Raw genomic sequence first — 27000 nt, 5'->3', positions numbered from 1 at the left:
ATACACAAGAATTTCAAAGTCAATTCCTTTGTTATTGTATTACTATTATAAGCTAAAGTGTAGTTTAGTAAGTTGCTTTTTCTTAAAGTAACAGGTTATTTTTCTTTTGCTTTTTTTCCTAGTAGTAAAGACACTATCCCAACATAGCCATAATAAAAAATGAAGTCTTCATACTGCAAAGCAATGGCTCATTTGACCAGCATCAGATGTTGAAGAGGAAGTATGAACGGGAAACCAACTTGGATTCTGTCATGGCTCATAGATAACAAAACCTGTAAGGATTAGTATGTACAACTATAGGTACTATTTTGAAGTTGAAACAAAAAGTTCCACTTATTAGTAACCTACTAGAACATATGTGCTGACATACATAGTATCCTTGGTTTCAAGCTCACACAGATGGAAAAAAGCATTTTTTCCCTAGTTCTGAGTAATTTAAATATAACCAGAAGAACAAAAAGAAAGCATTCAGAACATAAAGGGTATCTTTCTAAGAAAATATATCTAACATTCCTTCTGAGCACATATTTGTATTAACAATCCTTTTTCTGGTAAAAAATGCAACAATAAGAGAAAATTAATATTACCTTATGGTAACTGCCTGACCAATATTAGTCATAGCAGATGTCATTATTTCAGTAGTAAGGCTTTCAGCAAAACTGACTCCATCTTGTCCAATACCACTGTCAGCTGTCAGACTTGTGTAACTCAGCTCTCTTTCTGCTTTCTCTACGGCTGCAGTAGCCCCCTTGTCAGAAAACACTGTCCTCTGCTCTACATCAACGTGAATTTTGGGAATATCGAGCTGAAACACTCTTGAATTTTGACAGGCACCACCCAATCCAGAATGAAGAAAATGTCTCACTGGAATGCAGGATCCTTGTGCAGGTAGATGATGGGACATACTTTCTGTACAGTACCGATGTTCCTTCATACTGCAGCATCTACAGACAGTTCCAGGAAAAGGAGACAGTTTCTCAGTGTGCGAGAGCTTATCCCCATTTTTTCTGCTTTCAGCCACATGGAGAACAGCTGACTCTAAACTCATTTCTAGAGTATCATCTGCTACTTTCCTAGCATATTGTTCTATAGCTTGAATTATACCTTCACTGTAGCCATTTTCATTTATATTACCTGTACTATGATAGAGTTTATGATCTGGGGAGAAAGGAAGAAAAGTTCTAGAAAACCTTGTTTTAATGAGATCCCCTGTGACTTCATCAAATTCAGTCTTTTTATACAGACAGGAATCTGTGAGAGACTTCGGCAAACATGTTCCCGACATTTTCAGTTTCTTCCTGACATCACAAGTGATACTGTGAGCAAGGGATTCAGAAAAATGTAACAACTCTGTACATTCGTTCTCTGTGTGCAGACACTCCTCTCAAACATTTGACCTTCACAGCGATGAATGCTGCTTTTCACTTGCTGTACTGCATCTTTATTCCCTGCTTTGGCCAGCTCCAGCTTACCATTTACCTGTGCATTTTGCCCAGGAAATGTCTTTCTGCTGTATCTGAGTTTGGTTTTTCTAGCAGCTTGCTGCAAGCCCGATTTGATAGACCTGTAAGCAAGTCTGCTGGCGTACTGATCCACCAGCAGCTCGGTGTTGCCTCCTTCTCTTTTCAGAATGCGGATAACATGATCTGCGTACTCGTCAGTCACACTTTCACAGCTTGGGTACTTGGAAGTCAAACCTGTCGTGCCTGAACCCTGTGGTAAAGGAAGCCCACATGAATCTCTCTCCCCCAGCCACTGGTCCTGTACTGGGCCACACCATTCTTTTGAATTACCATCTTTATCGCCTTTACTCACATAAAAGCAATCCACCTGGCAGTTAACCCGCTTCAACCTCAACAGCTTGCAATGCCTTGATTTCACTACTTTCTTGGCCTCATTGATGACTTTTCCTGCCATATCACCTGCATAATTCCACAAGGAATTACATGTCTCTTCTGGGATACTTACAAATGCAGTATATCTACATCTTTTCTTTTGCATCCCTAACTGAGCCTGCCTGCCAGCTTCTCTTTCATTAGTTTTACCACCTAAATGGGAAGCAGCCATTTCAGTCGCTACTGAAATTATGTGGCTAGCTAGGCTATCTGCATACTGAATTGTTTTGGCTGAATGCTCCCCTTTCTCAACAGGCACTTCAGAATGATCTTCATCTTCACTACTTTCCACTTCTTCAGAAAGCGACCACATGAGTTTCAGCATAAATTCCTCATTTTCCAAAGAGTCATGTTCAGTTTCAGATGAATCAGCAGTAGATGGATTGTAGGGTGTAGAAGGTGGTGTTGCAGGTGCAAATTCCTTTGCTAATTCTCCCTTGAGTTTCTTGGACAGTTTTCTTAGATTCCTTTCAGAACTACCTTGGCATGGTACTAGAGGAGTTGGTGGGGGTGTGTCGGGCATTAAACAGGTATTCCCATGTTTCAGGCTTGATTTTTCTTCCATCTGCAAAGCACTTTCACTGCCAAACATCTCTGAAGGCAAGCTATTTGCATGCAGAAAACAATCAGTCTGCCTGTAATTCAAAGCTCCTGCTGATAGTTTCTGGGTATCACTTTTTTTGGAAGGCTTGTTTAAGCATGTTATTGAACAGCTTCCTGTGTCAGTACAGTCCTCTAGAACATGCCTAGCAAAAGTCACAGTGGAACAAGGCGGTGGTGATTTTGAAGAAAAATTGTTTCCTTTTTGTTCTTGCCAACAATCTTTAGATTCTAAAATACACTGAACAGAATGAGTTGGAGTAAGAAATTTACATGGATTATTCAAAGGCAACTGTTGTTGTTCCACAATTATAGAAACATTACTTTGTTTCTCAGCCTCTTGCTTCTTTATCACACATTGCTCTTTTCGATTGGTATCTCTGTAAGCCTGTGAGCTCACATTACATGTTAAATTCTCACTGGTGTTGCATAACACAGTTTTACTTTCTTCCACAGATTGTTTTATGACATATTTGGCCAAATGATCTGCAAACATGCTCTTGGGAGTGTCTTCATCAGTACCTTGCACATTAGGTTTTTTATCTATTACTCTTCTTGTTAAAAAATCTGAATACTCTTCTACTGCTTTTGTTACCCTAGATGAGGTTATGGCTTCATAAGCTTCATTTACTATCATATCTACCATAGTTCCAGAGAAAGTATTAATGCCTTTTGACCCACTTGTTAATTCTGAATTATTGTTCATTCCAGATCTGTTGTTTGTTAGTTTGGTATCGTTCTGGTTACAGAAGAGGGATGGAGTACTTTCCATACTTTGACCGTGATCCGAAGTTAGATAAATATTTCTGAAAGAAGCAACTTCCTCCTCTCTCGTTCTGCTTGAGAAAAATGGATGAGTGGAGTCTTTGAATATTTTTGTACTGTCCTCAGCATTTGGAACAGTGGATACTTTCACTTTGTAAGCATCAGAGGAAACCTGCTGCTGACAAAGGGCTCTTCCAGCTAAGGGCACAGGTATTGAACTCACAACACCAGAGGTACAAAATAGAGCCTGCTGTACTGTATATTCCTTCTTGGAGTCTTGGATTGGCTTTTGTGCTACCCTATCATTAAAATTAGGAGAAACTGTGGAAGTCTGTGTTGACTCTAACATACTTTCTGCACTTACATATTTGATATTGTCCATGGAAACACTAATGGCTGCTTGTGTTGTGAAGGTCACATCAACCTGAGATAGTTCAATAAATGCCTCCTGAATGACAGATTCAGACAAATCTCGGGCATAGGATCTTACCACTTTGTTTTCATAATCAAATGATGAGGACTGTGCAGTAGGTGTTGATGGATATGAAAACTGGCATACTTCCATGATTCCTTCAAACACAAGTTCTTCAGCGAGATCTGCTGCAAACCGTGCAACAGTGTTGTTAAATATTTGTTTCTTTACCTGACGCAATTCTTTCAAAGCACCGGTTATAGCTTCGCTCACCAAAAAGTTTGCTATGCCATTAATGGCACGCTCCTTCAGTGAGATTGCTCTACGTCTTCCAATCTCATAAAAAGCCATTTGAAAGACTGAAGAAGTCAACCTAGCAGCCAAATGGCAAAGTGCATTTGTGCATGAAGAAACACCTTTTTGGAGGTCCTTAAATGCACTGCCAAAACTTTTTTCAACCAATTCAGTTGCAAACTTTTGAATGCTGTCTCTTATCATTAGTGACTTATGTTTAGATTTTGTTTGCTTCTCTGGTTCCTTACTAGTTTTCATTTTGAGATCTGTAGCTTGCCGCCTCTTCTCTTTTAAAGTCACCCTTTTGTGTTTTGAATCATTCTCTGCACACATTTGTTCTGACGAGGACTCAGAAAAAAGAACAGAACCCAGTATTTCACATGAAACACTGTCAGCATATGCTGAGTAGCTGTTATAGGCTGCACCACGGTGACTTTGACCTGTCCCCTCTCTGCCAAAATTAATTCGACACAGGCATTCAGAGGAACCGCAGCTCCCCAGGGGGCTGAAGGCTGATGTTCTAATGGGGCTGAAGAAGCCTCCATTCTCCTCCCCTGATGTTCTAACGGGGCGAGGGGAATCCGGGACCTCGAAGATGCTGCTGTACGGTGACTCCGGCTTACGAGGAGTTGGCTTCTTTACATTGGCTGGCAGAGTGGGACGATCAAACTTGAATTTCTGAGGGTTCATTGCAATGCTTGTAGAAGACAATTTTTCATGTGCAGTCTTCCTTTTCTGGGCAGGATTCCCTAGGATGGGATCCCTAATAATTTTACAGGAGTTTTCCATGGTTTGTTCCAGCTCATCAAACCGATCAAAACTATCAAAAAATTCGCTCACTTCTGAGTCTGAATCCTCTATACCATCTTTTACTACTGGAATTTTTGGCAGCTGAAGTTTTGCCTTCAAGCTTTTTTGATACCCTTCTTCATCTAAGAAGATGATGGGGCTTGGGCTGGAGCAATCTGATTCAGACGATTCAGCTGGAGAGGACGAAAACAATGTTTTACGTAAAAAATTAACACCTTGATCAGAAGGATTATATGGCTTATAGAAACTCCTTTGTATCCAGGGATCAGAAATTGAGGTTGTAACTGAATTCTTTACTGAGGACCGCTCCTTAAGTCCCAAAATATCTATCAAAGTAGAACATCTGGCAGATGATTTTCGACGTGCAGAACCCACAACAATCTTTGAGTCAATAGCTTCTAAACATTGAGCAGGGACAGTCTGTGAAGCAGCATCTCGATGGTTTTGAGAAGAAAAGCTGCATGTACCTGAACAAAAAATAAAAAAGGTAAAAAGAGATTGCTTCAAAACCAAGAATTTCCACAGAACTACAGCAAACTGAGCAGATTATTTAATGGCATCTTCTGGGTTTACTATTGTTGCAAAATGCTAGCTCATCTTTCATGATTAAAGCAATCTTTCATTTTCTTTAAATCCTATTATACAAATCTAATCACTGACAAATTAATGTATCTTTTAGCACATAAAGTAGAACAAGATTTTATTTGATATCCATCTGACACTGAGCTTTTGTCCATGAGTTGGAAAACTGCTGCGAAAAGAGCAAAAAAATAATTTTTCAATTGCATAATATCCCTTTACAAAGCATGATTAATGTAAAAATAAATTACAATTTACTTACATTTACTTTTTTATTAAATCCTAACAGCCCAAATTTCAAATACCAACTTCTACAAGTGTGCAAGAACTTACCAGCACTTGGTATCTTTGAAGGTTCGTCTTCCTCTAAGTGTTCAAAAGCAGTGACAAAATCATCCTCAATTGAAGAAACTGACTGATTGGTGTCATCATCTTCTCCATGGGTGGTCTCTGTTTGATGTTTTTGTGAAGAGTTGATTTCCACTGCATACCTTATGCCTGCAGTATACTTGCTTAGCAAGGTGAATATATAATCAGCTTTGATCCTTGGGAATGAAGGAGACAGTCTCATCACACAAAACACTTCAGGAAGCTGATTCTAGAAAAAGAGAGCAACAAGAAAACAAACACTGCAATCTTCAAGGGATTCATTCAATCCATTTTTATGAAGAGCAAATAATTTTAAAATATTTTAAATACAAGGAAATGAATTCAACAGTTTGTGTAGAGTGACAGCTAGAATGACCTTTTCATTTTTGTAAGGTCTGCATTCTGAATAAATCACTGCAATAATGTTACACAACCATGATTACATGTACCCAAGAAGCTATTAAAGAATTCATGATAAAAATTTGTGGAGGAACACAGTATTTCAGAGCATGTTTATGCCATATAATATTTCAGTTTACAGGATATCTGTTTCTTCGAGGTACCTCTAATCTTATATGCTATGCTTGTAATTGGAAAGAATTTAATTAGCATGGTAGTAATAGCAACAATATAGAAATAAAAATAATAGAAATTTTGTCATTAACAGCATTTATAATTTTTTTTAAGAAAAGCGATCACTGAGTTTTATGAACACCAGACATTCTCTTAATTTTGGGCACCTCTGTTTCAACAAAAAAGTCTGCTGAAGATGAAAGCTATCTGAGCAGAGCAGAGATAGGTAAGTTGACGAATTTCATATTCTTTCCAAATTGCCAGTGAAAGGGACTATAGCCTACCAGAAGCACAGGTTCAGCACCATAATTAAATATTTGTTAAGTATTTTCTGTAAACAACACAATACAGTTAATTTTCATGAAACAACAGAAATATAATATTAATACTACTGTGTTTAAGATGGCCCAAAACCAAAAGCAAGACAGGGTGTAATAAGGCTAAACTCTTCAGAAAGCAAAATGTAATGCTTCTGACATGCAAGAAGACACAAAAATTTTACCTGATGTTTCATGACATAAGGTTTTGCCAAGCTTTTCTTTACGTCTTTTAGAAACACAGCCTCATTTTCTTTTAGTTTGCGCAACTGGAGAGATTTCAGAACATCTGGAAGCTCTACAGAAACTGTTGATATCTCCTGAATTTAAATAAAAAACATTGAGAATACAAAATCAAAAAAAGAGCAGGCAAATGACAATGGGGTTGATTTCATACCTCCCCTAAATCCTAACAGCGGCTAATTCTGGTAGTTTTTCTTTTCTTCCCTATTTCTTACTCTGTCCCTCACTTACTCTCTCAAACTGTGATGTAAAGCTTGTGTAAACAAGATTTAATTCAGTTCATACTTGGAGGATGCTTAAAAGTCATGAAGCAGAATCTTGAAAGTGCTGAAAAGCAGCTGCACATCCTACAAAATACCCAACTACACTGACCTCAGCTAATGATGGTTCTCAATGGATCTCTCCCTACATGATCTTTGTGTGCTTCATTGGAACAGTATTCCAGTTCCCTATCACAAAAACATGAGCAAGGCACTTCTTTAAAATGACTTTGGACAACCTGTAGATTTATCTAATACAGAAGAGGCCTACGAAAGAGTTCCAATTTTTTTCCAACAGTCCAAACACTACTGATCCCTATGGTTCAAAGCAAATCTCCATAAACCTGTTCTGTTCAACTTCCCCTACATTCCATCTAACTCTAAATGATCAAACAGTTCTTACCCATACTTGAAATAATGTCTAGTATTGTAATTTGAAGAATTAGCAACATTGATCTAATATGGAACACAAATGGATTTAAAGTTTCTGTTTTACATTTTAAAACATCAGGAAACTATTACAAGCAACGTCTACTAAGATCTAGAAGAGTAGAAACATGGAATTTTACTGTGAACATGTATGTTATGAATTATACTGATATGTAAATTGCACAGGAAGGCTAAATCTGTAATTTATGAAAATTGCACATCATAACTCTCTTAGTTTGCTACACTCCACCTTTTAAAATAATATTTCCTTTATATATATATCTATATATCTAAATCTCCAGAATTACATCTTAAGGCATAACCACAATACTGACTTCTAAACCCCCATCAGCAATTCACAGCTAGAAGTCAGATCAGTAAAGTTCAGTTTAGTTTCACACATGCAACTGCACCAATCAATAAGCACAACTCAACTAAGGATAAGATAACAAACCAAAATACTGATACACACAATTTTTAACACCAACAACAAAACCCAAACCAAAAAAAAGCACCCACAAAAACCACAAGCAACTGAGGCCCTTCCCACCCAAACATCCCCCTGCACTGTATTTAAGTTGTTCTAGAGCATCCTAATACAAAGACTGCCCAGGTAACATTGTAAATATATATAAACCACTGATTATCATATTAAAATAATTATTTTCAACCTTTCAATGACATTTGAAACTTAGGCTTCTAAATACTTAAGATACATCTATTCAATTTATTAAACACCAAATTTCCTCCCTCTAAAAATCTAGGTGCTACTGAGAAGAAATTTTCCAATATAGATAGATAGATACTGTACCTGCAAGTGAGCAGTTCCCATCCCTTCTGCAAAACCTATAAATGTAATCTGTAAAATAAATACAAGAGTACAGTGAAGTACAGTACTTTTTTTTTGTTTCCTGCAGATATTTAAGAGTTTAAAATTCAGCAGACTTTAAGTTAAAGCTTCATTCTACTGCCACAAAACCAATACCTTAGGGCAGCACAGCTTACTCAAAGAGCAGCACACAGTCATACATAAAGAATGGTAATGCTATCCTATTTGACTGAGAAAGGTCAGATCAGACTGAAGAGCATACACAAAATTTCAAACTCACTACACAGGAATTATTCTAGTGGCTGGTATATACAGAGCAGCACATACATGCCTCATTACATCTGTTAAAATAAAGATGATTTTGCAAAGATCAGTGCTCATCCGTCCTTGCTTCAGGCTGGGCACGTATAAAACAGTTTCAGTCTGAAATCTGTCCATGCTGATAAACTGTTATACATTTGGATATACTGAATAAAGCATAATGCCATTATGCAATTTACCATGTAAATTGATGAGCCTGAGGCCAAAACACAACAGATTACTTAAGCCACATGTTTGCATGCCATTGCCAAGTAAACAAACCCTAAGATAAAAGAATTAAAATATTCAACCTATCAAAAAAAAAAAAAAAAGGTCTTGTCAGGCTCAGGAACCTAAAGTATGCCAGAAATAACAGTTTTACCTCAGTTTTTTGTGCTTGTGGACAAGTGAGATATTTTACCACATCTTGTCCCTCTTTTCTGTCTACAGGTGTCTTGTACCATTCAAAACAAACAGACTGAAGAGAGTCAGTCATTGCTCAAACTCTGCTTCATACATCAGATTTCCTTAGTTCTCATTTATTATTTCCCTAACAACAAATCCAGAGGACATCTGCACACTCAAAAAAAAAAAAAACAAGACATTTATTTTCAAAACAAGGCTGTCAGAAAATAAGCTTTGCTTCCATTTTGTAGATACAGAATAAAGCACAAAGACTAAATACTTCTTCCACTGATGTTTGAAATTTAGTTTTATATGCTTTCCATTTTTTTCAGAGCACTATGCAATAGACTGATTTTTAAACCATAACTCAGAAATTTGCAGCAGCTACTCCAGTTACTCCAAAGAACATCACTATACTTATATTGATATATTATTACTGGTTCAGCTACCTGCTTGTACATACACAGAAATTCTGTAAGTGAGGAAAAAGAGCTCTGTAAAAGCTACAAAAAAGAAACGGCCAGAGTTCTATTTTGAACTATTTTTGTGCTTTGAATTTGTCCTTTCAAAGTCTGAGTAAAAAAAGAAACCCCAAATTTTATTTTCAACTGAAATCATACTATGAAAAATTCTGTCTTATTTATTTCATAGGGTTTCATGCTGGAAAAAAGATCTTATTCTTCCAGTTAGTATCTTCCTGCTTAAATCCACTTATCCTTATGTCAGGTATGACAAGGTCATAAAGAAAATAATGCTTCACCACAGCATTCCAAATAGCTCCATACAAATTACACATCTGCAGCACTGAATTCACTGTGTTAACTGTGAAACAATCCTGTTTGAGCAACGTTACTCTTCAACTCCTACACCTTCTCTTCAACTCCTACACAATTCATCTGCACAACATCTGCAAGACATTCTTCAACTTCTACATTTTTTATCTGTACAGTATGAACTTTTATCAGCACAATATGAACTGAATTACTCCACAGAAGGGGCAAAATACCAAACAATTTAAGCTACCTGGGAAAAAAAAACTAGTTCTCTGAAGAACATTTTGAGAAGCTCTAGAGTTTGTTGCTGTTTGGGATATTTTGGCAGTTTTGCTCTGTTTTCTTTAACGGGTGTTTGTTTTTTGTCTTCTTACATGCCCCTTCCTCTTCCTCAAGATAATGATTCCAACCCTTATCTTCTCCCATGGGATAACTCATTGTGAGAGACAGGGCAGTGAGCAGGAGTCATAGCTTCACACAAATGAAGGGCAACATTACACTGTGAAATGAGCAGACAGCTGTCAAAGAGACCACTACTGAATCTGTCTATTTTTGTCTTGATGACAAGGCTAATCTGGATCTCTTTATTGTGGTCAAACAACAGCTTTCAAAGAAAAAAAAATATCACCTTTTAATACCTTGAACATGTCAGAATATATCAGTTCAAAAGTTGTTTGAGTAGGCCAAGGAAACAAAAAGGTCATCAGTAACACAAGTCCTGTCTTTAAACTAAAAACAAGTGTATGAGACACTGTATTCGAAGGCTATCTTAAGCCATGGCTACAAAGGAAATGGTACAGGAAAACCTAAATTCTGGTTTTCTCAAGTCTGAGTTCTTCTAACATCATCTTCCATATAAGTATCTTTTTCCTGTATTTTCATAAGAAAAAAAATACCTGTTCTGTGACAGGATATTGACCCTCTTCCATTTCAACCAGAGGACTCCTAATTGCTTGATCGCAAAAGGTAACTACATATAGTCAACTATCTTTCTCCACAGGGACCATCACTGCAGGCATATAAAACATGTTCCCAGCTATTTGTCAGGTATTTTCTACAAGACAAAAAAACCTTCATCGATTGTAAAGCATGGTCTGCTTGATCAGATAAAGACAAGGTTTTGCTCACACCTCCACTGCACAGCTCTTCCTCCTTACCTTAATCTGTCACAGCTTTCATCCTTCACAAATTCAGTTTCTTGCCTGCTTCCCAAATGTCTAAACCCCTGACTGTATCCATTCAGTTACACAACCTCTGGTGTTATCCAAGCAACCCTAACTCATCAATCTGCCTCTTGCTACTGTTTATGCAATTATCAGTCTCCCCTAAACACTTCCTCAGTTGTCTTTGCTTCAGCTCTCCCTATCTGAGCTTCTCTGCATGGCCTGTTCAGGTCAGCCTCTCCTTCTCTAAGCTCCTTGTCAGATCTGTCCACTACTAATTAGAAGTCTTGTAAAACCCATAACACAAGATACATGGTATACATTGCTTTTACTTTTTCTTTCCTTTTGGGGAAGTAGCTGTTAGCCTCGTAACTCAAATAGTTCTAGAAATTCCTCTTACAGCTTCAGATTTACCTAGATAGTCCCACATTCTCTCAGGTCTACTTCATCCAGACCTTGTCCAGCTTTCAGACCATTCATAATCACATAAAATAAGTCTAGACCTGCAATTCTAAGGCTTCAGCTTTAATCTTCAGACCTCAATCAAAGTGTTCTGCTACTTTGTTAGGATATCATCTACACAACCTTAATCACAGCAGTGCTCACAAATGCAGTACACCCAAATCATTCATTTACAAACCCTGGTTTTTCTAGTTTCACAAATCCTCCGAAGCAGAGAAATGTCACCTTGAAATGTTACAGCCTTTTTAAGACTTCAGTGACTAAATTCAAGAATGACAATAGGAGAATAGATTTTAAGGCAGTAACTTGCAGCATTGTTCCTATTTATTGTCCTGCAGCTTTCCATACTGCTTCAAGAGACATTGCTTTCTACCACAGCCACAAAATATATATAAGTGGGAATATTATGGCAAACCTCAATAAAATGATCTTGCTCTTCCTGATTTAAGCATTCCTCTGCCGATACATTGCATAATTCTTTCCTGCTGTGTAGCAGTGACTTCATAGATTGCAGGATACTTTCACCAAAACTCTGAAAAAAAAGAAAAAAAATTTAAGAAAAAATTAATGTTCAGTTTCAGGTAAGTGGTCCATCCATCTGTTCTCTGCTCCCCACAAGTTTTGCTATTCTGATTACTATTTCAAATTATTTTGTACATAAATCACCAGGTTTGAAGTTTGAATTTACTTCAGGACATGAAGCTGAAGCAGGTACATTTTCTTCAAGCAATACTTTTATTCCAAAAGAGTTTGACATTCTGTATGTTAAAAAAAAGGAAAGATGTGAACACACGGAAAAAAAGAACAGATGAATCTAAGAAGAAATTCAAATCCCATCTATTCCTTGCATTGTAGCCTCTATATGGAACTTTTCCATCATCTTTTCCGTAAATAGGATGAAAAGCAATTTTAGCCAGAGAAGTAGTGGAGTGGCTTCAGAAGTCAGAGGAGAAGAAAACAAACAAACTAACTAAACTCCCAAGAAAATCCACATACACTCTTTCCCATTCCATGAAGAATATAAAACAACTGTAACTTAATCCCATGTAAAAACTTCTTGTAACATTTCTTGTAATTACGCTTATGGTGACATGCAAGCACCCAGGGATGGCTAAAAAAGGCTGAAGAATCCAAGACTTTATTCCAGTGTAACAAAGCATAGCAGAACAAAAGAACCAACACTAGGAAGGCAAATAAGACTATGTAACAACTAAAACTAGTTCGCTCAGCTTGTAAAAAAGAAAGTATCATCTGAATTGTTTTTAGGAAGTTTTTAGGAAGCAATCTCTTATTTTAATTTAAAATTTTCATCTTCTCTACCAAATTGGAAGGTTAAGAAGACAAATAAGAACATCAGATGGTTAAAAATTATTAACCCTATAATTATTCTCTATAAGACTGCCCTGTTAAAAAATGACAAGAGAAATCAGCATGTGCAACTTACGACAAAGTATTTCAAATTCGCCTAGCTTCTCAAACAACAGCAGAAGTGCTAGATAGCCAAATGTAGACAGAGAATTTCGCATTTCTGGTACTTCCACAACAAAAACAATCCCTTTATAGTAAAAAGTGATTTTGCATATTACGGGTAAACCTCAATAAAGATTTTAATTTTTCTCTGTATAAAAAGCAGCATCAACTGCTACTGTGTTGAAAGCCAAATGCTACTATGTCAAAAGCCAAATTCAGGGGGCCAGTGTCATCGTGGTTATGCTCATGGCAACACAAAATTAGGAAAGCACTTCTAGAATGAACAGACAAAAGCAAAACAGAACTTCAGGATCTTTGAAACTGCCAAAATACCTTTCAGAATACTAGCCAACAAGGCTCAGACTGCCACACTGACAGCCAAGGTCAAGTGACACCAAAGAAGTCAAAACAGTAACTTTTATAGAAAAGTAACAGCTGAACTATTTCATAAAGTATTTTAGGCAGTTATTGGGTCATTTGAAATAAATTAATGAAGTGCTCACCTAATTTCCACTTTTATCTATTCCCTTGCCCCTACATGTTTAGCTACAATTTGCTCCCACTTTGTACTTTCCTAAGAATGCTGTGAGTGCCTTTCTCTGATTCTCTGGATCTTCCAAATTTACAGGAGGCTGCAATACCAATTGTTGCTCAAAGACTGTTCCCTGGTAATTCCTTCATTCATCTTGTACAAAAGTAATTTTTGAAGCCAAACAAGCATGTTGAAATGTCTCATTTTCAGCTTTTATAATAATTTAATCAGTCACAACATTCAAAATAGTAATTAGGGAAAAAAGAAATTCATATGACATGACTTGCTAATTTTCTGCAAGCCAACAGTGCTCCAGTTTGAGCACTGAAGGGATCATTGTTATTCTCTCGTTGGCTTTTCTAAAGCTGCAAACTATTACACACACCTCATTTATATACAAGTACCTTTCCCTAGTTCAACATCTGAAAGGCAGAATGGGTAACTAAGAACCAGAGCATGGTATGAGGAACTACTGAGGTGAAGGACAATTCAACATTTTGGAGAATATAAAGTTGAAGTGGGAGAAGAAAGATGAAACAACTGGAAAAATCTCCCTAAGGTCTGGAAGGACCAGCATTCAAGACTATATGCAGTTCTGGTAGCCCATGGTGGAACTATACAACTGAGGAGATAAAATATCCATAGCTAAAATGAGGAGGAGTGAAGTGACATGTTTTTCAGATCATATTAATGAATATAAAAAAACCTCAGAATGTGAAAATAATAACCATATGGAAATTAACAGCACAGTACATACACAGAAGAAAAAATCCCATCTATCTCAACTTCTGTAGATCACCTAAATATATGAAGCATTAACAAAACCAGACAAAGACAGAATTACCTAAAAGAGTTGGTTTTGGAAATGAAGACTTTGCCTGGATGGAGATAATAAAAGGAGGGTTTTGAGAAGAGTCGATATAGGTCAGTAAGCAACTTCTTCAAAATTCACAAGCTGGGAAATAAAATACCTTAATTGATTTCCTGATCATGGCATAGCAATGAATGAATGGTCTATATGATACTGCACTGAAAATAGCAAACATGCAACCTTTAGTGAAAGAACTGACATCAGAGTCACTGAGAAGGACATCCTGTGTAATTGCACATACAGTATTATCCACATGTAAAAAGAAGATTAACTCATAACAAGCAGAGAAACTAGGACTATGGAGGATAATCACTGGAATGCAGAGGCTTTCATACAGAAGCAGACTAAAACCTTAGTTTACACAGTTTCCAAAAACCAAGGCTAAAAGATCACCAATTGTAAAAAAATAAGAAAGGTGAACATCAGCATAGGAATAGAAATTATTCAAGCAGAAAAATAAGGATATCCATAAGCAAACAGATAAAAATTTGCTGTGAGTAGCTTCAGCCTGAAATTTTAAAGTCTTAGTTATTACTGCAGTGTGGTTCAAAAAGACAAAAGCAGTAGGTTTGGGGGAAGGTGTTTTAAAGCCCTCATTAACTGAGAGGCTATATTTAGTAAGCTTTTGATATTCTTATCATTATCAAAATTGTGCTTGTGACAGCAGAGGACTGGACCCTGAATTTCAGAGAAATCCTTCTATCCAACAGATAGTGATGCAAGTTCTCTCACAATCCCGAACTAGAAGACACAACCACATTAAAAACTGAAAACTAGCAAGCTCTCAAGACTATCAGCTCAGTTTAGGTAAGGACAAGAGGTCATCTTCAATGCAATAATTTTTTTGTAAATACTACACTTCCAGTGTACATCAAAATATGGGCAAAGAAAACCCAAGCAATCTGTAAAGCCCTACTTGGTAGGCCTCTAGGATTTAGTATTCTTTCCTCACATAAATTCTTGCCAGAAATCCTATTTTATTCACAAGCACAGATTTCAAATTCACTAAGTTTTGCCAGGGGAAAACCAAAAATACTGTCAAGGTGTTCAGACATGAACAGTGGAAATTCTTGTCACACCTCGAGCTCAGCTAAGCAATTCAAAGATTTGCATTATTCCAGCAAATAGAGAAATCATTATCAACAAATCCATCACAGTACACTGGAGAAGATATTTGGTCTCATGAAATGTTTCATAAAGCAACTGCTTTCTAATATTTCAAACAACCTTTACGATGCCACAATCTCCAGAGAAATGAAGTGCAGTGCTGGACAGCCACACTTCCTCTGCTCTTAAATAACAAAGCAGCTCTTCCTGATTTCATCTGCTCTAAGATTTAAAGGGACTGAATATTCTGAGGTAATTTTGTAAAAATAGAAACTAAGGCTTTAAATATGCACACCATAACTGTGCATTGACTTTTAAGAGCTACTACTGCAACAATTCCTGTTAGCTGTGACAAAGCATTACGAAGAGGACAGGAATCAGAGTGCAGTCTTCTGTAAATCAACAGAAGGTGAAACACAGTGCAGTTCTGACCACCCTACTGACTGGCTCTAAGAGAATGAAAGTTCCACACCATAATCTAAATAGACACCTCACAGGTAAACATCAAGAGGAGGCAGCCAGAGATCAAAGCAATGGAGTCTGACTGCAGGAAGATGCAGAATTCTGCAGGAAGGGTTGAATTAATATTTCTAGAACCACACAGTCCGGAATGCTTAATAGCAATTGATGAAGCACTTCACAGCAGTAATATTTTAAGCAACTACTGGAATCAGTGAGGAATCACTGGTCACTGTCATTATTAGAGAGATGCTTCTGTAACACACAGGTCTAAGAACCTGGTGGGGCAGGGAGGGTGGTATTTGTTTTGTTTAGTAAATTGAAACAGAAAAACAAATAAAGGGCAGACTTTAAAAGTCTTTTAAAAGTAAGTTTATGTTAAGGTTAACGATGCAAAATTACTTCACTGTAGTTGAAGATCTCTATTTGAGCTGGAGAGTCCTCAAAAACCATTAAAATTCAAGGTTTTATACCACATGTCCTAAAGCGAAAGATTATCACCCATAATTAGAAACTGCTTAATAGATGGCAGTTAACATTCCATGTCAGGACCTGGAACAACTGACTACCAGCCTCGCTGTCTCACAGCACCTTCCCTCTGCCATCACAAACAGGACATATACCACAGACACTGTTTCTTTAAAACAACAAAATCTGCTCCTGAAATAAAATAATGTAATTTTCATGCGATAGGATGCTTCCTTGCTCAATTTCTCCTCTTACTGTTGCAGCAACTTGCAAATAAGGAAGTTATTAATAGCCAAAGAAGACCTAGAAAATTACTCATCTGTGTTCAACTACCTGGAGAAATATGATTAGATAAATAAATTTCTTCCTTCAGGATAAACTGCAACTTTCACTTTTTTAAGTGCTTATAGAGGTTGCAAAAAAATTTTAGGAACAGTATTTATGTTCTCCAAGTTGAAGTGACAAAATTTAAAACAATAAATAAACTTAATTCAATATTAGAAATCCCCCCTAATATTCTTTGTAAGTGCTAGATATATTTTCTTTTTCACCAAGGCATTTCCTAAATGTTCATGCAAAAACAAGGAGAAACCAGACAGGAACCAAGATCTAAGGATATTACAAGTAAGCCCTAAAACAGGCTTCATAGAATTCAATAAGACTATGCAGTCGTATTTTAAATTATTACATATAAACTCAAAAAAATCTGCTCTAAAATAAAAGCTATATTCTAATAAACAAGATGAATTCTAGGAAATTAATACATCAAAATTTTATCACATCATCTTGAAAGACAAAAGCATTTCCTTAAATGATGCTATCTCTCAGTTCAATTACACTAAATCCACCAGAATGCAGAGCAAAAGCAATTTCTTTGTCTCCTTGAAACATCAAACAACCAAAATTAAAACATATTAACATATTAAAAAAAAACACCGAAAAAAACCCAAATAAACCAGTTCACTTGCTTCATTATTACATGGAAAAGCTCAGAAATACTTTTTTCATTTAAATACAGATAATTACCTTTTCAACAGATATTCTTGATTTCATGTGATTGCCCTGAGCCCTGGCGTACGTGTCCATGTTCTTACCAATCTTGGTATTCAATGACAGACGTCAGCTCAAAAAACACTGCAAAAAACATTTATATTTGATTACTTTATATATACGCTAATATTTATACTAAATATTAATATTTATACTAAATTTATACTTGATATATATACTAATGGATAAATATATCCATTTAGCTCACATCCACTCTAAAAATGCAAGTAGACAAAACAAGACCCAATAAAAACAATTTAAAAGCATTTGAAGATTAAACAGCACACCATCCATACTGACAGCTACCTTTAAAAAAGCACTGCCTTAATGACCTTCAAAATCAGGCATGAAATGCAGAATGCAGACACTTAGCAGTAAGGTTCACTGTTTTCCTTTAACTGGAATTTCAAGGCTGCACTGGGGGTGGGGAGGAACACTACATTAAATTTTGATTCACTGTCGCTCATATGCTGGAAGGTTTTTCAGTGGGTTCCTGTACAATACAACGCACTGCAACCACCCTTTAACAGTCTCGGGAGGCAAATGCACAACTCACCCACTGTGGCAGCCAACGGGTCCAGCCATGTCTGTCACCCTGGGCTACTACAGGCTAACATGGATCATCACTCTCCTTCCCTGGTTCTGCTCTGGGCAGCCCAGGCTCTGATGGCAAAACACAGCAGACTACATGCATTTACCAGCACTCTCAACTGACTAGGTCACAGGAGTTTCTGCTCTAATCAGCTGCCCTTATTTATCCTAAGTCTAATTCTAACAAGAAGAAAATAAAAAACCAGCTATGAAGGTATTTTTTCAAGTTTCCCTCTTTAACCAGCAGCAATGGATCCAGTTTGTTTCATTCATCTTTGCATCCACCAAAATAGGCAATAAATATAGAGCGTTAAGGACAGAAAGCATGTGGTGAGCTTTTAAGTTCTATGGAAGTTTTAATACTTCATCTTTTCCCATGGTCACACATTTCAAACAGGAAAAAGAACTCCTACACTATATAAAATAAATGAGGCAAGGAGCAAGTGCATGTAAAAATTACTGCAAAGATAAAGAAAGTAAACACCACGACATCAGAGTATGGGTCTTCACACAACTGACCAGACTGGTTTTGTCAATCTCATCTCAAGCACGTATTTAACCTTTATATGGGAAATAAAGTTTTATATGGGTTTGGTCTTGAGCATAAGTCACTTAAATATGAAGATCAGTAGTGTCAACGAGTAACTACCTTTCTCCACACCAGCACCTCTAAAAGTAAAACTTCTTCAAGAATAAAATAGCAAGAGATTATTATTAGGTACATCTGTAGCTACGAGATTATTATTAGGTACAATGTGAATACATTTCACTTTGATTTCTGCTTTCCTTTATAAAGATGAACTTGCTAGAATCTTAGAAAAGAAGTTACACTTAGGCAAATAAACTGAAACATTTTCATCTCTAAACACAGCTTCTCTCCACTGGATATTTAAAGTTTGGAAAATTCAGACAATTACATGAAGCAGTCAGGTGCATGATCCACAGATTACAGATATAATATGTAAGTATAATAAATACAAATAAAAATTAATTTCACAGTAAACTATGGATAGAAGACTAAACACAACAATGATTCTGCTAAAACTCACGTGTCTAAAATAAAAAAATCCACACAACAGTATCGGGCAATAAAAAGATATCCACTTCACCTGTCCCAATTGCTCTATCTTAAGTGGCTAGTCCAGTAAAAATCCAAAGCATATTGGGGAAATACTCTTAGACACTCCTTTATCTAAGAAAAAGCCATCTACAGAAAAAGATGGGTTTTCACACAGATACTTCAGCTCGACATTTTTGGATGGATCCCTCCTTGCAGCAATTTTAACAAAGCCCAACATAGCAAGCCATGGAGATGACCTTTTAACCTTGCTGGGGGCTGCAGTGTTTACTCAGGTACGGCAGTTCACAGTTACACTGTAAACTGCCTTCAGGTTAAGTATTTTCCTGTGTCATCTGCTACTAAGCTCTGGAGACCTGAACATCAACCTGTAGGGTCCCCTACCTATGAAATGAACAGACTTGTAAATCACAGTATGAAGACTGAAAAATCCTGGGCAGAAAACATAAAGGTTTATCACCATAACACCACAATGTTTTATCTTCTCTGCAACCTTACCTTCAGTACTTGAATAATACAGGTCCTAATATATACACCTATATTACACCACCTACAGCATTTCTGCTCTCTGTCATGCACTTCAGAGAAATCTGAAGAGTCCCACTTGTCCAACAATGCAGCAAAACCATATTCTTTTTAATAAGTAAAATCATTATCCATTTTCAATACAACAATGGTTCAATCATGTGAGAAGTACACAAACATTAGCACTAACTGAAAAGGAAGTGAAAGCACTGACAATAAAGCAGCCTGGAAGTAGCTCATTTGTATAAATAAAACCTACTGTTTAAAATTGCTTTTACTTCTGGATATTGAATTTGACTATTAAATTTAACTTCCGCCTATTGTTTACTCAAAAAAGGGGAATCAATGGCAAAAGCATCAGATACAAGAGGAACAGGACTTTCCTGTTACTGAGTAACTATTGTCAGACACCAAAAAAAAGGGAAAAATTGATCACACAACTAATTACTGAACACCCACACTATCTTTCACTTTTTAGCAAGTTGCATCACCTTAAATGCACACAGCATGGGCAATACACAAGAGGAGCTGGAAGCCTCTGTGCTGCTAGGAAGGTACAACTTAGGTGCCATTACTGAAACTTGGAGGGAAAAATCCCACTGCTGGAGTGTGGCTGTGGACGGCTACAGGCTGTTAATAAAGAAGGCACAGGCTAGGAAGGAGTGGCTGAATGTTGCTCTCTACAGTAAGAAATGGAAAGAGTGTGAAGAGCTGTCTCTGAACAACAGCCACAAGCAGGCTGAAAGCATATTGGCAAAAGAAACAAAACAAAGTATTAAGTCAACCTGGTGGTTGATCCAGGGAAGCCTTCCTGATCCAGCTACAGGAGGTATCATGCTCAAAGACTCTTCTCCTGACAGAGGCCTTCAACCACCCTAAATTCTACTGAAAAAGTAGCACAGAAAGCTATTTTAGGAGGAGACTCCTGGAATGCATGGAGGATAGCTTCTTAAGACACATAATAAGACAATCTTGACCAGAAGGGATGCAACACTGGACCTGTTAGTCACTAACCTAAGTGATCTAATCCGTGGCAACCAGATTGGTGAAAGCCTGGGCCACAGGAGTCACACATTGGTGGTGTTTGCAGCTCTGAGGGACATGGAACAGGCAAAGAGTCCATTCAGGATCCTAAATTTTGGAACAGCACACTTCTGGCTGCTCAAGGAGCTAAATCCATAGGCTTCCCAGGAAACTGTCCTCAGGGATGTGAGAGAAGGACAGAGCTGGCAGGTCTTTAAGAACACTTTCCATAAAGCTGAAGAGATACCAATCCCTGGGTGTAAGAAATCAGGAAAGGAAGGCATGGGACTGGCACTGCTGAGTTGAGACCAAACTAAGAGCAGCAGAGCTCGAACTAAAGGGCAAGAAGGAGATGAACAGGCAGCGGAAGCAGGGACAGGTATTCTGGGAAGAGTACAAGGACACTGCCTAGTTTTGCAGGGATGAGGTTAGAAGGCCAAGGTGAGGCTGAGGCTGAACTTGGCAAGGGATGCAAAGAATAAGAAGGGCTTCTACAGGTATGTCAGAGAGAAATGGAAGGTCAAAGAAAATGCACTCCCACCAATGAACACAACTGGCAAACTAGTAACAACAGATGAGATGACTGAGGTGCTCTGCAACTTTTTTGCCTCAGTCTTCACTGGCAACCTTTCTTCCCACACCTCTCCAGAGGATGGACTGGAGGAGCAAAGAGAAGATCGGGTTTGCAACCCCCTGAGGAACCTGAACATACATAAGTCTATATGACCTGTGGAGACACATCCTAGAGTTCTAAGAGAATTGGCTGATCTAGTTACCAAGTCACTCCATTATATCTGAAAAGTCATGGCTGGAAAATGGGAAACATTGTATCCACCTTAACAAAGGGTAGAAAGGCAGATCCTGGGAACTACTGACCTGTTGGTGTCACCTCAGATCTTCTCTGTGCCTGAGAAGATCATGGAACGGATGCTCCTAGAAGCTGTGCTAAGACACGTGGAGACAGGGAGGTGATTCAGGACAGCCAGCACAGTGTCACTAAGGGCAAGTCCTGCCTGACCAGCCTGGCGGCCTTCTGTGATGGGGTGATTGCATCAGGGGACAAGGAATGAGCTGCAGATGTCCTCTATCTGGACATCCATAAGGCTTTTGGCACAATCCTCCATCCTTCTCTCCAAATAGGAGAGATATGGATTTGACGGGTGGAATGTTCAGTGGATAAGAAGCTGGTTGGATGGACCCATCCAGAAAAGAGTAGTCAACAATTCAGTGTCCAGATGGACACTGGTGCCAAGTGGTGTCCTGCAGCAGGTCACAGCAGGACCAGTGTTATTTAGTATCTTCATTAATGACACAGACCAAGTGAACCGAGGGCACCCTCAGCAAACTTGCAGACGACACCAAGCTGAGTGGTGTGGTTGACGTGCCTGGGGGATGGGATATTATCCAGAAGGACGTGGATAAGCTCAAGCAGTGGATCTATATGAAATTCATCAAGTTCAACAAGACAACACTCAAGGTCCTGTACCTGGGCTAGGAAAATTTCCAGTGTCAATACAAGCTGTAGAATGAACAGATTAAGAACAGCCCTGAGAAGAATGACTTGGGGGTGGTGGTGGACAAGAAGATGAACATGACCCAGCAACATGCGAGTGCAACCCAAAAAGCCAGCCGCATCCTGGGCTGCAGGAGGAGCCAGCAGGGTGATGCTCTGCTCTGGTGAAACCCCACCTGCAGTGCTGCATCCAGCTCTGGGGTCCTCAGCACAGGAAACACATGGACCTGCTGGAGCAGGTCCAAAGCAGGGTCACAAAAACGATCAGAGGGATGGAGCACCTCTGCTATGAAGACAGGATGGAAGAGTGGGAGTAGTTCAGCCAAGAGAAAGCTCTGGGAAGACCTTACAGAAGCCTTTCAATGTTTAACTGGGGCTTATAAGAATGACAGGGACGAACTTTTTAGCAACACCTGTTGTAATAGAACAAGGAGGAATAGCTTTAAATTAGAAGAGGGTAGATTTAGATTAGATACAAGAAATCTTCTGCAATGAAGGTGGTGAGCCACTGACTGTCGGTGCCCCATCCCTGGAAACATTCAAGGTGAGGCTGGGCAGAGCTCTGAGCAACCTGATCTAGCTGTAGATGTCCCTGCTCTCTGCAGGGTATTTGGACAAGATGGGCTTTAAAGGCCCCTTCTAGCCCAAAGAACTCTATAAATGTATAAACCCAGTTTTCCAGAGATGTGCTGAAGAACACTCTTCTCATCAGAGCATGTAATAAGCATTTAGCTAGCTTTTCCATGTGCATGTATCCTTGTTTGAATATATGTAAGAAGCAAAATTAAATAATCAGCTTAAGAGAATCCAACAGGAAATTTGCCATGGATTTAATCTCTTTGTGTAAGTCTATCCCATGCCTAAATTTACTTTAAGTCAATGTGTATTGACAAACCTTAGCTGGCAGAAAAAAAAAACGTTATCTTTTTTCTGTAAATATGCTGAGTAAATCTCTTAAATTGCTACAGAGGCATATGTGGACGTGCACACCTATGTTAAACACATATAGGTTATGACAAACTTGAATAAACTTAAAATATATGTAATATGGCATTATTAAAATTAAATTTCAAATAAAAGTTCTAGCCAATGACAATAGTAAATCTATATTATGTTTTTAAAATGAGGGGTTTTTAGTAGTACTAGAGCAAAAATAGACATCTTTCTTTTAAAGAAAAAGTACTACTTTTTTTTGTCTTCAGCACACAGACCTGAGTCAGCCTAGAGAACTCTGATGACGATTTGCAAAAGCCAGGCTTAGTGAAACACTGAGCTTTGAATGATTCATTCAAAATATGAAATTTAAAAATCCTTAAGAAAACACTCTTTTAGAATCACAAAATCATCAAGGTTGGAAGAGGCCTGCATGATTATCTAGTCCAACCATCCATTCCCTCTGGTCCTCTCACTGCAGGCATGGCAGAAGAGTCTGGCCCGCACCTCTCTACACCCTTGTTTGAGGTGGTTACAGAGAGTGATGAGATTTCCCCCATGCCTCCTCTAATCCAGGCTAAGCACCCTGAGACATGCCTCATAAGATGTGTTCTACACCTTTTACAAGCCTTGTTGCCCTTCTCTAGATGTGCTCCAGTGTCTCAATGTCCTTTTGGAACTGAGGGGCCCAAAAGCCAAACACAGGATGCAAAATGTGGCTGCACCAGTGCTGAGTACAGGGGCACAATCCCTGCCCTGCTCCTTTTGGCCACACTATTGCTGATACAGGCCAGAATGCCACTGGTCTTCTTGGGCCCCTGGGCACACCCTGGCTCATGTTCAGCGGCTGTCAACCAGAACTCAAGCCCCTTTCTACCAAACAGCTTTACAGCCACTCTTTCCCCAGCCTGCAGCATGGAGTGGGGTTGCTGTGACCCAAGTGCAAACCCAGCACTCAGCCTTGCTGAACCTCATACACTGACCTCAGCCCACTGATCCAGCCTGTCCAGGTCTCCATGTAGAGCCCTCCTACTCTCAATCAGATCAACACTCCCATCCAACTTGGTGCTGTCACCAAATTTACTGAGGGTGCACCCAATCCCCACGTCCAGATCATCAGTAAAGATGTTAAACAGGACTTGTCCCAGAACAGACCCCTGGGGACACCACTAGTGACTGGCCTCTAGCAGGGTTTAGCTCCATTCACCACCACTCCCTGGGCCCAGACATCCAGCCAGTTTTTTTATCCACAGAAGAGTGGATAAACTTTTTATCCAAGCCATGAGCAGACAGGTTTCCTACCAGGATGCTGTGGGAGATGGTGTCAAACTCTTTACTGAAGTCAAGACAGACACCATCCACAGCCTTTCCCTCATCTAAGTGGGTTACTTTGTCATAGAAGATCACACTGGTCAAGCAGAACCTTCCTTTTTAAAATCCATATTGGTTCGGCCTAATTCCCTGGTTTTCCTGCATGTGTATTTATAACCGTGCAAAACAATTGCTACTAAAAATCAAATTAAGCAAGACTACACTGACAACACAGGCAGAATAGTCTAATGGATCCTCCTCCATTTCTCATTTCTAATGATTTATCAGTTTCACTGATCAGGTCAGCAGTCTTGAAAAAGTCCAGGAATGAAACACAAGTTGTCTTAACCACAGCCACCCACAGGAGCACAACACATCAAAAGCAAAATACATCATTTATGGTAAACAATAATGACAGGCTGGGTCCCCTTTTTCTTGCTTAGTTTTAATTCTCTTTCATTGTATCTCTGTCATACAGAAGCAGCAATTTCAAAAGACTCAATCATTTTCTTCTCCTAGATCACTACTAGCTAGTCATCACCCAGAGCTTCCCCCCAGTCCCGGGTCTCGACTCTCAAACACTTCCTGGGAAAAAAATGTTACTTCATGTATTAGACATATCCACTGGTCTGGATTCTGTGGCTTATGAAATCAACTTTAAGTTTCTCTACTTCAGTCTGTTGTGTATTTTGTACATAACAGAAGCACACCAAGAGGGGCTGTTATTTTCTAAGCTACAGCACTTTCTCAAGAAAACTTATTCCCACCTAGAGAAAATTTCACCAGAGAATACCTTGTTTAGTTCTCAAGGATTAATTAAATATAGGTGGTATCTACCACTAAAGTCTAACTGTACGATTCTGAAATAATCTCACAAACATGAAGCCATGTAAGACTCTTCCAAATGTAACCTGGATAAATTTCGAGCATTGTTACCATTTATTTCAGTATCACTGATCTTTTCCAGATACAACGTAAGTGGGATTTTTTACCTCCCCATCTCACTCTGGCAATACATCAGAGAGGAGAAGGCTGTATCTTTAAATACAGTTCGGATCTACAGTTCATCCATTTTTTTCCCTTTTGCATATTGGATTTCTTTTGGAAACCAGAGAAAAGTACTTCGGTTGTAATAAGAGAGCCAAAGATAGCCCCTCAAAAGAGCCAAGAAAGCAAAGGAGGAACGCTCCGTGTTCCTCCTCCCTTGAGGGAGAAGAGGAACTGGGAGGAGGACATGCGGCGGGAGGGCGGGAGGGAGGGAGGGCGAGGAGACACTTCTACAGCGAAATGTCCAGAACAGGCTGAACTTACTTAACCCGTGCGCACCGACCACAACCCCAACAACGCAGGAGGGAACGCAAACTCACGGAGCCTCCGTGCCCCCCTACGGCTGCACCCGCACGAGTCAGTCAGTCCCCACCGGAGATGCGGACGGACAGACCCGGCCCAGGGGGACACCGAGGGCCGTGCGATCGCGAACCCCGCGCTCTCGCTCCTGGAGCCGAAGCGCTGCGTTGCCCCCTGCGCCCCTCGTGTCACCCCGCGCTGCCGTCCAGGGGGCCCCGGCCTCGCCCCGGGTGACCGGCGGGGCCCGCGGGAGCTGCGCTGCCCCAGGGGATCCTTCCCCGGGAAGGGCGGCGCAGGATGCGCTTCCCCGGGAGCCCCCGGGCGACGAGTGGCAGCGAGCCCCGAGTGACAGGCCGCCGGCGGCGCCCCGCCCTGCGCCCGCGCTCCCCAGCAGGGCGGCCCGCGGGCGAGCGGCTGCAGGGGGTGGGAAGAAGAGCGGGCGCTCCGTACCTGTGGCTGTGGCTGTGACCGCCGCCGCCTCCTCAGCGCCCGCCACCCGCGGCCATGGCCCCGCAGCGCAGCGGCCCCGGAGCGCCCGACCGGAGCCACCGCCCCCGCCCCAGCCCCAGCCCCAGCCCCAGCCGCCGCGGGCCCCGCCCCCTCCGGCCCCGCCCCGCTCCGCCCCGCCCCCGCTCTCGCGACGCTTCCCGCCCAGCCCCGCCCCCGCAGCCGCCGCCGCCGCCGCCGCGCGCTCCCATTGGCGGGAAAGCGGCGGCCCCGCCCCGGAAACAGCCGAGGCGGCGGCGGAGCGTGCGCTGGGCCCGTGCCGGTCACGTCCCCAGAGGGATCCTGCGATCCCTCTCCGTGTCCGTGTTCCTGTCCCGGCTCCTGCCCTATCCCAGCCCCTCCACGCGGGAGTGCCCAGGCGCGGGCACGGCCCTTGCAAAGCCCCCGGGAGCCGTGTGCCTGCCAGGGGCCGGGCTGTTCCTGCCTGCTCCGTCGGGGCCGTCTCTCATGGTCCGCCGGCGGCCTCAGCGCGGGGCCGGGCTGGAGGCGGCAGCCTGGGTTTAATCGGACGAGGCGCAGACAAAACTCTGAGACCCTGTTTGAAAATCCTGTGCCCTCCTTCCTTTCACACTGCCTTCCTAAATTCAGTGCTGCCGGATTCCGCAGGGCAGGTGTGCATTTAGCCAGCAGATAGGCAATTGATTTTCACCTCCTCATGAGTTGTTCTGCTGTGTGTGTAGGTGTAGGCCTACACACACAGCAGGGATTTCCTTTCATTTGGATGGAAGCGGTAATCT

At 40.1% G+C, this 27000-nt stretch overlaps 1 protein-coding gene across 1 annotated transcript in view; it reads right to left on the bottom strand.

Annotated features, from left to right (window-relative positions):
• Window positions 1–26270, bottom strand: part of AKAP11 (A-kinase anchoring protein 11) — a 44160-nt gene extending 17890 nt beyond the window's left edge. The window contains 8 exon segments of the mRNA XM_054518262.1: window positions 588–1365; window positions 1368–5243; window positions 5689–5953; window positions 6800–6934; window positions 8358–8405; window positions 11894–12010; window positions 17412–17519; window positions 26207–26270. Coding sequence (XP_054374237.1) covers window positions 588–1365; window positions 1368–5243; window positions 5689–5953; window positions 6800–6934; window positions 8358–8405; window positions 11894–12010; window positions 17412–17471 — 5279 coding nt within the window. The 5' untranslated portion in view covers window positions 17472–17519; window positions 26207–26270.
• Between the last annotated feature and the right edge of the window lie 730 nt (window positions 26271–27000).

Source organism: Molothrus ater, chromosome 2, assembly GCF_012460135.2.
Source record: "Molothrus ater isolate BHLD 08-10-18 breed brown headed cowbird chromosome 2, BPBGC_Mater_1.1, whole genome shotgun sequence".
Taxonomy (NCBI): Eukaryota; Metazoa; Chordata; class Aves; order Passeriformes; family Icteridae; genus Molothrus; species Molothrus ater.
Note: the sequence above shows the minus strand (reverse complement) of the source record. Positions and strands in the feature narration are given on the sequence as shown.